This window comes from Falco rusticolus, chromosome Z (assembly GCF_015220075.1).
Source record: "Falco rusticolus isolate bFalRus1 chromosome Z, bFalRus1.pri, whole genome shotgun sequence".
Classification (NCBI taxonomy): Eukaryota; Metazoa; Chordata; class Aves; order Falconiformes; family Falconidae; genus Falco; species Falco rusticolus.
The window spans coordinates 61146061-61159721 of NC_051210.1; the positions used below are offsets into that span (position 1 = coordinate 61146061).

At 35.2% G+C, this 13661-nt stretch overlaps 1 protein-coding gene across 5 annotated transcripts in view; it reads right to left on the reverse strand.

Annotated features, from left to right (window-relative positions):
* The window catches only part of SREK1 (splicing regulatory glutamic acid and lysine rich protein 1), a 40139-nt gene that overhangs the window by 18547 nt on the left and 7931 nt on the right, over positions 1 to 13661 (reverse strand). For 2 of the 5 annotated variants that reach the window (XM_037374574.1, XM_037374575.1), the window contains exons 2-5: positions 10974 to 11107; positions 3141 to 3256; positions 1610 to 1774; positions 431 to 609 (exon numbers count right to left, since the gene is read on the reverse strand). In XM_037374574.1, the coding sequence (XP_037230471.1) occupies positions 431 to 609; positions 1610 to 1774; positions 3141 to 3256; positions 10974 to 11107 (594 nt within the window). Of the gene's footprint in view, positions 1 to 430; positions 610 to 1609; positions 1775 to 3140; positions 3257 to 3546; positions 8273 to 10973; positions 11108 to 13661 lie in introns of those variants that run through there. The other 3 variants (XM_037374577.1, XM_037374576.1, XM_037374578.1) reach the window with 3 other exon arrangements.

A 13661-nucleotide genomic window follows, 5' to 3' on the forward strand; every position in this document is an offset into this window, starting at 1 on the left:
TTAAAATCTAACCACTTTTAAATAAATTCAGCACCCTACTTCTGTGTTAAAAATATTTTCTAGTAGAAGTCTAAGAATCTATTTCTCTATTTCACATCAAATCTTTATGTTAAGGCCTACTAATTACATACACATCATATAGAAAGCTTAATTAGTACTAAGGATTTTGCAGATTATGTCACTATCATGGCTTACACTACCTCAAGATTAAATATGAATATATTTCACTCAATGCCATCCATACACTTTTCAGAGACAGTTACACCCAACCTGGAAACAGGAGTTCATAAAAATGTTCAGGTTTGCTAACAATAGGTCCTTACATTGAAAAAATATTCCTCACAGCAGTTTCCTGAACATCGGAGTCATAATGTATCAGGATACAAAGAAATCTCTCATTCAACAGTCATATGGATAATTAATTTCTTACTTCAGTGGCCTGTCTCCAAACATAACTCCATTAAAGGCAAGAGCTCGAGGTACAGAATTTTGGTCTGCAAATTCCACAAAAGCAAATCGTGTTGGTTGTGTCTCATCACCTGCCATTCGCACAAATTTGACTTCTCCAACTTGCTTAAAGAATTCAAGCAGTTGATCTGCTGTTGTAGTCTAGAAAGAGTCGAAGAACTCAGCTGAAGTAAAATATATAATGAAAACCACTTATCCAATATATCAGGTAGTCTAAGAGGCACAGATTTTGTAAAGATATCTCACCATTATTACACAGGTGACATGGATTTCATAATGTTACACTTTAAGAAAGACTGGTGTTTTTTCTTCCATTAATCTAAAGAATATAATGTAATTTAAAATAGTGCAATCACAAGTTTGGAAGTCCTACATTTAGGCTAAAAAAGCGCTTGCACAGGATTTTGCACCTTTCGGGCAACTCATTTGAAATAACTGATGAGGAATTTCCTTATACACCTGTGTCCAAGCTATTGACTGTGAATCAAATAAGAAAAATAAAAACCCAAACATTATTACAAGACTTCAGTTTTTCCTGTTTTTCTACTAGCTTCCATCTTGTCTTATTTTAGTGCAACCAACAGTACTTTTACACTCCAGTAGCTACACTGGCAGTCAAAAAACTGCAAATAAAATACTTGTATTGTCATCAGACAAAAGAAAATAGTACTTCAATTAATTTAACCAACTGCTGAAAAAACAAGTTTCTGACAGACCTAACTACTGTCATAGAAACACAAGGGTATTTATGCTAATTCTGCAGCATCCACTTACTGCACATCATTCCATCTTACTGTACTTGAGCAACAGCACAGTGGTGTGGGGGACAGCTACCATGATCTCACAACTTCTGAGGCATTGCTCACTTAATACAACACAGCTGGACATTATGTTTCTTGAATTCAGCTGCAATGTGATTTCTCTGCTATCCTGCCAGAATGAATTCCACAGCCTGGTCTGACCTGATGGGCATAGGAGCATTCAAAGTCTGAAATATCACTAGTAACCAGAAAGAATTTTTTCTTTGTTTAAATTCCTGTTGTCATCAACTAACCAAACCTCTTTAACATCTACGATTAGAATTCATAAATTACAATTCTACACCTTCCATTAATATTTCCATTACACAAAAAAAAGCTACCTGGGAATTCAAGTTTCCAACATAGACTGTTCTCCTGATTTCATCAATTTTGGATGGATCCACATTCCCCATAATAGGCGGTTGTGGTATTTCTCCCAGTGCTGTAATGTTAGGGTCCAATGCTGCCGCTGGTATAGCCCCCAAAGTGCCAAGTGAAACACCAAGCTGGAAAACACAAAAACAGAATATACTTTGCCAAGAACCATTGGTAGGAGATATTTTACTTGTTAATACTTGTCTGCCTTGTGCATTTCTGTAAAAATAAACCTAAGGAATATATGCAATACTTTGAACTTTAAGGTCCAAGCTGAGCACTTTTTATAAAGAATAAAAATCTACCCATAAATAACCTTCTTTAAGGTTACAATTAAAATTTTCTATGGGCTATCAGTTAACACTTTATCAAAGAGTATGCAACGTATCAATCAGAAAACATAGGCTTGAATTTCTAATGCTCACAGTCAATCAAGTAAGATGCCTTCAGACACTTTTGTTTTTGCTAGAAGAAGTATTGGGAGTAGATGAGGAACTGCTGAACCCTTCCCAGCAAGAGAAGATGGGAATTTGCAGTGCCCAGCACCAGTTTGTTCTGTAATACATATCAGTCCATCAAAGGGACAGATCAAGTACTTTACGGACAAACACATCACATAAGGCAAGATTAATTACAGTCGATATGCGAAGGATACTAAGCCTAAGTCTAAGTTCTTTCCCTATAAACACAGTCACTTCCTAGAGAATGAGGACAACACATCTCTCATTTTTTGAACTGGGAATTTAAATCTCTCCTGGGGAATGTTATAAAGAAAGTCACTTAAAAATCACTACTAAATTGGTCTGCTGAGTTCCTGGTTTGATTTTTACTTTTTCCACCCAAAAAGCAACTGCCTTTCCAGCAAATTATTTTCCTAACAAGTGTGAGAAATCCTTAACAAGCCACGAGTAATCTTTTTTATGTAACAAAAGAGAAAACTACTCTATTTTAACTTGAAATTCTCCCTGAATAGGTAACAGCAGCCTGCTGATGTCAAGAAAGGCTTACAGAGGCAAAAGGAAACTGAGCAGAAGTAGCAGCATCCCTATGCTTTTTGTAGTGAAAACATTGTTAGGCAAACACTCAAAAGCCCTGTTGTAGAGATACCAAGTAAAAACACCTTAATGCAGCATTTTACTACTCCGAATAACTGTGTCAATGTAACTAATTATGTTTTAACAAAATTTGAGGAGGAGGATAGCACTGCCACTGGACCAAATTAATGCTAGGGAAAGCCAATAATTAAAATGGACACAACCAGAATCAGTATTTACCCACTATTTTGCAAAATAATAATCTGAGGTAAGAACCCAGGAAAGTTAGTGCACGGACACCTTGTGATCTACCCTCTAAATAGGCACCACAGCTAAACCCTCACTGATACAGCATAGAAGAGGACAACATCCATGGATCAGATAGTTCTTGTTCTCTGAACACAGAAAAGACTACTGAGTATAGAGGAAACCAGAAATCAAGCAGCAACTGAACTTTACTTACTGTAGTCAAAGGGGTTGGTGTAGGTATAGGAAGCAACCCTGCACCAGGCATCAGACTTGTCATAGTAGGAGCAGGCGCCAACAGAGAAAGGGCTTTGGCTTCATCTGGGATTTTACCTGAAGAAGCAAATGGAAGCGTTACACAGAGTTGAAACATCACACAAATGTTACTCTTTCTATGACTTTACAATTACCCTTGCAGTTAAAAATGTAATAAATAACAATGAATCTATCTACCAGATCCTTACAAAGAAACAAGTAAGAACTTAAGTTTTTCCTTTTACCCTGCTCTACTAGGAAAAACAAAAGTGAGCAAAACTTCAAAGACTAGCAATCTCATTAATGGATTATTATTTTAAAAACTGAATAATGTAGACAATTATTATACACTTTGAGCTATGGGTCACCTGTACTGGAAACTTAATGTTCATGAACCAAACGATATCAAGCATGGACGCTTTCCCAGGGCGGTGTTTTCGTGGTGATCGAAAGTTGTTTTACACATGACAACCGTTCGTGTTGGCTGCATCACTAATAGCACACAGAACATCAGATACAGAAAAGAAGAACATTTTTTAAAGTTTAATCCCCAGAAATGGCAAATAACCAAATCAGTAAAAGAAAAAAGAAAAAGAAACCAAACAAAAAAAACACCAAAAAAAACCCCCAAAACCCCAAAGTATGAGCTAACTGAAATTTGTGCTTTTTTTTTTAAATTCCTCTGGTGCTACCTACTTTGGATGTAAAAATAAATGAAAATAAAATAAAAACTAGTGAACTCTGTGACTCCACGCAATACATACTACAAGTGAAGTTGGAGGTAGAAGAAGGGAGGGCAGAAAAAATACAGATCTGTACTGCGTCACATACTAGGCTACCTCAGTTCTCCTGAAACTCTGACAAATTACCTTTAAATTTACTGAGACTGAAGAAAATCATAACTGATCAGCTAAGCAAGCTATATTTTCCCCAAGTATGTATTTCCTACTATTTAAACCAGATTATATTTCCCCTGTCATGCTAAAAGTTTAAGTAATATCTAATCTGAATTAAATGCAGGTTTCATTTAACGTTAGTCAAAATCAGACCACTAAATAAACCCCCCAAAAAATCTTTAAAAATCAAAAGAGTTAATAGTTAAAATAATTATGATTGCAATTAAATGTACGTAATACATTTGAAATGCAAAGGGATTTAAACTGGTACAAACATTAAACACTAAACTGAGAAACTACGGAAAAGTTCTAATTATACTAGGTATCTATGATCTATTCAAAATTACTGGCATAGTTATATATATGCTATCCAACTGAGCCCATTGGTATTACTGCATGCACTTTATGATAAAGTAAATGCTTTTATTTAAATATTGCTTTATAAGTCAAGGTATATACAAATACTGCGCCAGTGGCTTTTACTGCTTTGGTTTAAACTGTATATGTTTTAACCATAAAACCTCTTAGATTCAGGATTTAAAAATCAGTAAGTGAATACTATTATCAAAAAGCAAAATAGGAGTTAAGTTTCAAAACACTGTGCAGTTTTAGCTATACGAGTTTCAATAGACCCCAGAGGAAACATACATCAAAAAAAGAAAAAGAAACAATGTGTTGCAAACCTGTTCTACAGATCTGCAGCAAGGACTGGGTTACAGTTGGGTATGACCAAAGGACAAAAAAAATCTAAATGAAACTTAATTTATATGTAGCATGGGTGGAACAGAAAAGATAAAATAACAGTACCCATTTTTTTTTCTCATGCTTCCTATTTACATTTATTTTATTTATGTTAAATTTTGAGGCACCTTGCTCCTTAACATGTAACAACCACTTGATTTTGCTATCTAAAGGAGAAAAATAGGAAAATTATTAGCACTTAAGAATTAACTGTGCAATAATGACTTCCAGGGCTTTTTAAAAAACATGCATAAATCTGAGCCACCATCACAATGTTCAGCACTCTTTACAGATCCCAATTTTAATCAGGCATGCAATGAGAAGCGTACCTGATTTGCCTGACTGCTCATGAGTATCAGGTACTGGGCTGCACATCCCGCCTAATATGTAGCTAACTAACAGGCTTTCGAATACACAGTTCCAGCAGCTGTGCATGCAAATTAGGCATAGAATTATGTACCAGTTCTTCTGAAAATCTAGATACTTCAGTGTTTTCAAATAACTAATGTACCAGACCTTATTCTAAACAGTGAGCATCTTGCAATTAACTGGACACTCATGCAGGTTTCTACAGGATAAACAGACATGCTAGTGGCAGAAGTGGTTCCTAAAATAGTGTGCCTGCATTCTAATTTATGGTCTAATTTATGACCAGATCCCTGGTCAGCAACGTACATAAGTATATGCCTAATTTAAGTATGCGCTTACATACAGCCAATTCAATACACACTTAACCAGTTAAACTTAAAAGATGATTAGGCACTTAGCCATTTTAAATAGGAATAGAGTTAGGGACATAACTGAACAGATGACGAGTCGAGTTCAGAAAGGTACTTAAATACAAGCCTAAACTTTAAGTATATGGGTCATCTTACTGTAATAATTAGAATTATTTCATTTTATCAAATGTTCCTCAAGGAATCCACTGAACATTTTCAGTTAAGTGCACTGTTACAGCAGTTCAAAGAATGAATAACATGCATTATCTAAATTGTGAAGTTAGCAGCATTATTTCCAGAATACTTTGGCCCTTCAACAATGTAATGTTTTATTTTAAATATAAAACCTCTTTGGTCAGTTCCATGCCACAAAGATTCATTTATTTTATTCAAGAATGAGAAAGGGTCTATCTCTACAGATAGAACCCCCCAAAATTGCCTGTATATTCAAAACTACTTCTCCAGTTTTTAAGACCAGATACAACTTTTTAAAAATTCTATAGCAAACAAACTGTTATAGGGAAAAAAAGAAAACCTGAAGTATCTTTCAAATTTTGAAAAACAAAATTAATGTGAGGCCAAATAACTTCACGAGTTACAGGGTTTAAGTTTTGGAGTTTTATCTCCATGAATTTATTTAGAAAAAGAATAGAAACCCACAAAGATACAATGAAATGTGGGTAATGACACAACAAATCAGGACACTTTAACTGTTCTGGTTTTTAAACTCAAGGTATTTAAAACCTGAATGGAAATGAGGTAAAGATACTTAAGTTTCTAATGAGGGAAAGAGACAAAATAAATATGCCACATCTGTACCACATTCTTAGAAAGATTTCTTAGAAGCTGTTGTATTTAGTAAATTACAGATCCTATGATCATTTATTTATTGATTCTTCACTTTGCAAAGGAATCTGGAAGCAGATGTAGATTAGCTCTGCATTACCTAGAGACATAGAGATATGCTTTCAGGAAATGTACCGTTGTCCTACATATAAGTTATCATCGTTACTTTTTTGTATCATGAAAGTGCTTAAGAGCCCTAGTCAACCCAGTCCACACCAGACACCATTTTGCTAAATGCCGAACAGAAGTATCTGTGTTAAGCAAGTACTAATCATCGCAGTACTTTTATCCCTCTCCCATGCCCAGAAGCAATTAATTTCATACTCTTTATACTGAAACTACATAGTTAATCCTCCTCCTCTAAAACTGCTTCTGCAATAAGTAAGTTTAGTTATTTTAAAAATACTAACAGCTCACATCTACTCTAAACATAATTAAAGGAATTGTTATTTTCCTGCTCTTTTAAATCACTGGAAAATGCACATCTACAAATAAAATAATTTGTGTGGTCCAATTCATGGTTCTTATTTGATTTAGCAGCAGTGATTAAAGAGATTACACCTACTGGCAATTACCTCAACTGCCACAGCTAAACCCAAGAGATCACAAAGCAAAGCTCTTCCCAGCTGCAGTGCATAGCCTGGTGCATTATCAGAGTGAATCCAATTGCTCCCAGTGCAGGTAGCTGGGAAGAGCAATGCCTGAGGACCAGACACACCACCTGGTCCACCACTTCTGCTTCAGGCTTCCATTTCACAAGAAGTTAAGAATATCACTTAGGGATGCAAACCTTCTCAATCACTCCAGCATGAACTGACAGGGCTTCTGAGATTGTAAGATGACTGAGAAGACACTTTTTTTTGTCTTTATTTTCTTCTTTTTTAAAAAAAAAATCTTCTTGAAATAACCACCACAGGAGCATGTCAAAGTGCAATATACACATACATACACACACACGCACACACAACTGATTCAATCTTCCCACAAATAACAGTGTTAAAAGACAATGTGCCTCACACAACACATTCCAACCAAAACTTCAGGCTGCATTTGTACTTATGAGTGGTAAACAGTTTTTTCTGAAAATTACACAAACAAAAGGATGAAATCTTACTGCCACTGACCTCACTGGAGCAAGGTTTCATCAGAAGCAAACAAGAATTTCATGACATTCAATATTCATGAAATTTCAATTTCAGAAATAGCTATTTTTAACTCTTCACATTAGACATAAATAGTATGCCTTCTTTTAAACAGACCGTGCAACCTAAAACTACTCTGCTGAGAAGAGGAAAACTAGCAGAGAAGGATCATGACTATACTTTGTAAAGTTATTTTCTCCAGAAGTAAGTTTCAACTATCTTTTTCCAAGATAAACTCATAAAGCACAACATATGAAAGAATGTTATCTTAGAACTGATGTATTTTTCACTATTCTTGTCCTCTGACACAGTGTGCTCATCTGTTGAATTTAGATGCTTAAACATATTCCAAATCAAATTTATCCATAATTCACAGCATAAAAATTAATCATATACTAAATTCTGTGTACACCATCCACCATTCATAAGCAGCATCAGGTCAACTTCAAAATGAAACACTGTGAACCCTTTACAAAACACCATTTTTACAGAACTGAAGTACCAGTTCACAAGTACAAGGGAAAGAGATTTAACAGAACAAAACAAAAAAAGGGACAAAATAAAATAAAAATAAAAGAAACAAAGGAAAGAAAGCAAAATAAAAACAGAGACAGGGCGTCCATCTTCAGCAGGCCAGACTTCGATCTCATTTCCCCCATGAAGGTTTCACTTGGCGGCAGGTTTAGTGGCATGGCAAACAATGCCTAACTCAGGCAAGTGTAACAGGTCTGCCTTGGCCAGTCTAGTCATCTAATAATGCACAAATATCACACAGAGAAAACATACAAAACCAAATTAATAGTCAAAATCCATCTACCAGATAATGTGGACATAAAATTTAGAATGATTAGGGTGGCATCTTTGTTTATCTTTCAAGCTTTGTGTTCTCAAAGTGTAATGTTTAAAGAAAAACTTACTGACACACACACGTCATATTTTGGCAGTTTAATGATGTTACTTCACTTACAATTACGTTTTTGTTAAATTACTAAATGTCACAATATTAACATTGTTTTCATTGTGTTGTCATTCTCTCATGCTCCCTTGGTTTACCAGTTTAAATACATTCCAAATTTCAAATTTTATTCTGTCTTTTGAAACCAGGTTTTCAGAGTTCCATTTTACCTCTCCTCTACGTTCAATATAGCGCATGTAATGCTTTATTATTGGCACCGCTGGCCAACGATTTAATTTTACCTCCCAGTAGTATATAGCCATCACTACTTTGAAAGCCCGTGATACACTCCACTGACTCCATTAACAATGCATCATATGATACACAGTGAATCAAAATTTTTGTACTGTGGTGTCCAAAGCCGTACTTACTCCACACAATAAATTCCTCAGAAAGTTAAACCTATATTGCTTCACATTTTTATAAATTAAAATTAGTGATTCTCTTAGAAAGTTACATGGAAACAGCATTCTGACATTAAAAAAAAAAACTGACCTCACAACTCAGTCATTTGTTCACCAAATTATGCAAAAATCTCTGTTGGTTTTTCAAAACCTGTCTATCTGGATTTTCAAAATCCAGAATGATTTTGAACAGTACAATTTTTCTGTAACGTGTTTTCTCAGAAATGCCTAATAAGTCAGCTACAAATGAGGTTGGAACAAGATTTGTCAGAAATTTGGTTTTATTCTCCTTCCAATCATCAAAAGACATAGGAAAATGCAGCTTTACCCATTGCCTTATCACATCAGTGATACCATCTCAAGAAAATCACCAGAAGTGTTGTTCATTCATTAGGCAGCAGTCTTCCCTCTCTGACAGTACCGAACCAGTTAAGGTCTTTTTAATGAAACATAAAACTAAGATTCTGAATAATTTTTAGTCAATTATTTAGGGACAATTTTTCAGCAATAAGGATTCTGGTCCCATTAGCCTCTACAAGTGGATACAGCAATATCCAATTTGTGATTTAAGAACTTTCAAAAAATAAAACTAAAAAGCCCTCAAAGCAAGGCACATGTAAAAATCTAGGCTTCACAAACACAATGTATGTGCCATATGCCCCTATTAAGAAGGCTACAAGAACAGGCAATATATTGTAAGTCAATATAGCCTTTAGTGAAAGTACTTATAAAGTCTCTGAAATTCTGGAGACCTGTCACGAGTTTGCTAGGAACATCCCAGACCATTATTCCAGCAGCACTAATCTCATACTATCCAGATTGCAATGTGGCAAATGTGCCAAAAAATGGCACTCTGGGATGACTGTTAACAAACTCCAAGAAGTCAACAGCATTTTCTGAACCAAAGCCTGTCTCTTGCAGTTAGAAAAGTTATGTTAATAGAAGTTATTTCTGGACTTGTTGCAGTTTATGGTTCAATCATTTTAAATACTGTTGTTCATGGCAAAACAGCTACCATGTTCAAAGTGAGGTTAGGTTCACTCCAACAGCTGGAATGTTTCCACTCCAAAGAGGCAAAAAGTCCAGAACTAAATGTGCAGACGCTCAGTTCCACAATGATCCCAATGAAGTCAATGGGGTTTTGCCTAACTCCAGCAATATGCCTACTGTAAGGCCATGCTTCATACAACTGTATTCAGATCTGGCATATTATACTAACAATACCAAATACCTTGTATTCAACACCTCTGTAAAAGTATGGCCTCAAAGCTACTTAAAGTAACACTTGTCAATTTAGTATTCACCGAGCATTTTATTTTATTATGCGTTTAAAAAATATTTTATGCTGGTAGCATTCTGTACAGATCGCTGCGTTTTTAAAGAGAAAGGAATTATAAAACCAAAAAGGAGTACCAATATACATAAGAAAGCCTTATTACAGGACACAAAGTAGTATTTTCCACAGTAACAAGAAAGGAAAACTGCATTTTTTTAAATTGAACTAGCAGGTAAACATTCATATTCAAACAGTAATTACCACCACAAATGTTAAGTATTTTAGGTTAGATTAATTTCAATGGCCACATGCATACATCATGTTTACAAGACAAAACTGGAATTCAGTCTAAAAAAACCGAAAAATAACAGCATCTTTAAAAAAAAGCAAACAAACCACCACACCAAAGGTGATACATAAAGATCCAAACTGCAGTGTTATCAATGCCAGGAAATTGCCTAATCTTTTCAGAGCTCCATTGACTTCAGTGAGAACTCTGTGTGAGAGTAAGCTTGCCAACGAAAATCACATTGAAGGGAATTATTTTACCTTCTTTTCCCTCAACATAAGTAATAACAATGGAAAATCCATTTATCCCAATTCAAATCAACTATCTTTTTCCTAATGCTGAATTTCAACTCAATCTATATAATTGGGTTTCTTCATTAAATTTTCAGTTTTGTTTCAAGACTTTTTTTTCAAAAAGCAGTAAAATAAAATAAAAATACAGAGCACCACCTTCTTACATGGAAAGCTTGAAACAATTAGCAGACATGACAAAGACGAACATTACAGAGGAATGTCTAAAATACCAACCTTCTGCGCAGGGCACAACTATCAAAGCTCTGTCAATAAAAACCGTGTTAGTTAGATGCTGGGCCACACCAACACTCGATGCTTCACGAAACTTAATATAACATACTTTGGAGGAAAAAGCAAGAGGTGCGTTGCTGCAAGATAAAAGGGAAAAAAAAAATCAGTCACATTAAGTAATTATTTGCATGTACTTTTAACTATTACTTCTTCATTAAAGAATAGGTTTTAGACTTCCTGGAAAAGCTAGCCAAAAGGCAAGAGTATACAAATTAACTAATTTGCTTGCTTACTATGTCACTGAAAAAGGCGTAGCTTTTTCTTCCTCTTCATTGGAAACTTGAAGCCAAAATCCCAAATTAATGTTTGATTTGATGTTCTTGCTTAACAACACTGACCAGTACATTCCAAATTATTATTGTAAGTAGCGTATTTATTTGACACATCTGTCAAGTAAATAATTCATAGTTTGTCTTTATTCCTCCAAATAATCCTTGTTTAGGAAAGTCAAACAATAAACCCAGTAATTTTTCAGTGGGTCCTTCAGATATTAGCCCATAATAACTGATACTCTTTCTTAGGTCTTCACAAAAGCAGCTTTGTTAATTTTTCTTAAGATAAAAGCAGTTCTTGAAAGTTCTTTCAAATGTTAGGCCTTGGTTCACTAATGTAACAAAAATTTTTATTGTCTGCCTTAGTTTAGCATAGTATAGTATGGGATAACACTGGAGGAAAAGGAACTCACTATTCAGCTAGAACACTTGAAGAAAATCTGTAATTTACTTTCCATTAGGAAGTATAACACCAGAGATGTCAGAAAGCACAACACATAAACATTGTAATCTCAATCAAAATCAAAGAATTTTGCTTTAAAAAATGTAGTCCCTAGTCAAGGCTTGTAACCTTTATACCACCAGTTTATTTCTTCATATGAAGGAAGTCAAGGTGAAATCTTCAAAGAGAATCCAATAGGATATTGCTGGAGCATCAGCAATTTCCATTTGAAAGGACCATCTGTCTTCTAGCAAAGCAGTAACTCATGGAAAATATGCTGCATAAACTGTCCCTCAACTGAAACAGAAACACTTGTCAACTTTCTAAAAGTACCAGAAGCACATCAAGTTCAGCCCAACCCATCTTGTAGTCCCTCAAATTCCAAGCAGGTACTCACAAAGTTGTTGTATGGACTTAATTAGACTTTAATATATAAATATAAGCTCAGATGGTTTAGACACACTATTTCATTATATTAGTTGCATAAAAGACCCAATAACTAAGTCTGAGGCAGGCAGACTGGTATGGTTCTAGTTACTAGAAAGATAACACCTAGGTAAAATATCTATAGTGAGCTGGCCAACTTCAGAATGGCATTCAGAAACACTTATCATGGAAAATTCTGTGAAAACAGATACACTGAGGAGGCAAAAATAAATGGAATGGCAAGACATAAATATGAAAGTTGGCCTTACATAATTTAGAAAAACACTGTAAAATCACTACACTTCTGCCCATTTATTTTGCTTGTAGTGACAAACATTTTCAGTTTCAAATTTCCACATTCAGGAAGGAAATAATTGTACAGAATGGTTTCTGAGCCAACTGTAAGGTCTTGGTTCAGAACATTTCCAGAGGTGACAGCAAGCTATGACTTTCTCAGAACTCTGCAGAAATGTTTGCATACAACTTTTGATCTTACATACTCTGAAAAGCCAGACTCTGCTCACTGCAAACTGCAAATTTTTGTTTATGGCTATAGGGGTTTTTTGTTGGTTTTGGTTTGTTGGAGAGAGGGTGGATGGGGGGCTGTATGTGTAGGCTGGGAGGAGAGGGTTTTCATTTTGTTGTTGTTCTTTGGGGTTTGTTTGTCTTTAAATATACATGCCAGTGTTACAACCCAAATGGGTGAAGCCTCCACTGAAGATTCTGTGGTCCACACTGTTGAAGACTCCCAATATTGCCTGTTCTTTTCATTCCTAACTCAAAATGCAGATTCAGACCCCATAAATAATCCTTATAAATTCTGACACCTATAGAACCAGCTCTGACAACTGTATTTTTTATAATATTCTCCCCCCTTGTACTTCCTGGATTCCAAACACAAAAGCTACATGGAAAGTATGTTCAAAAATACTAACATCAGAAAACTGCTGCAAAACATGGGTCTTAAAAAAAAGTCTTGGTACAAAGTGCTTTCTGAAGGTTATGGAGGATAAATTTTCTATATAAGTAGATCACCTCTGCTGAAAACACATCAATGCTGCATCTGCATCAAGGGAGATGATTAAGATCCAAAAGATCTAAATTTCTAGAAGGTTTCACAGTGATTGAGTCCTCTCTTTCTATGAAGTGGGCTTCCTAAACCTCCCCCAGCAGGCTTCTGAAGAAGTCTTTCTTAAAACAGAAAAGTCTTGTTCTAAGTCTTTGTCCCATTTTTTTCTGCTAACCTTTCCTGAGGCTGAATTGCGGTAAAGTTCTAATCCTCTTCCCAAGGTTACAAAGTACCAATACAAAAAAGCAACTCCTACATTGCTGACTCAAGGTTACTACAATACTGTTTCTCTAGGAAGACAAGAAAGCTCAAAAAGGAAATTAGTATCTAAATAGTATTCAGATGTTTCTGCCATTTTTGTTTTCCTTTGCAGGGAGACAGTAACATCTGTCCCCCCAACAGAGTAACAACCAAAAACACTT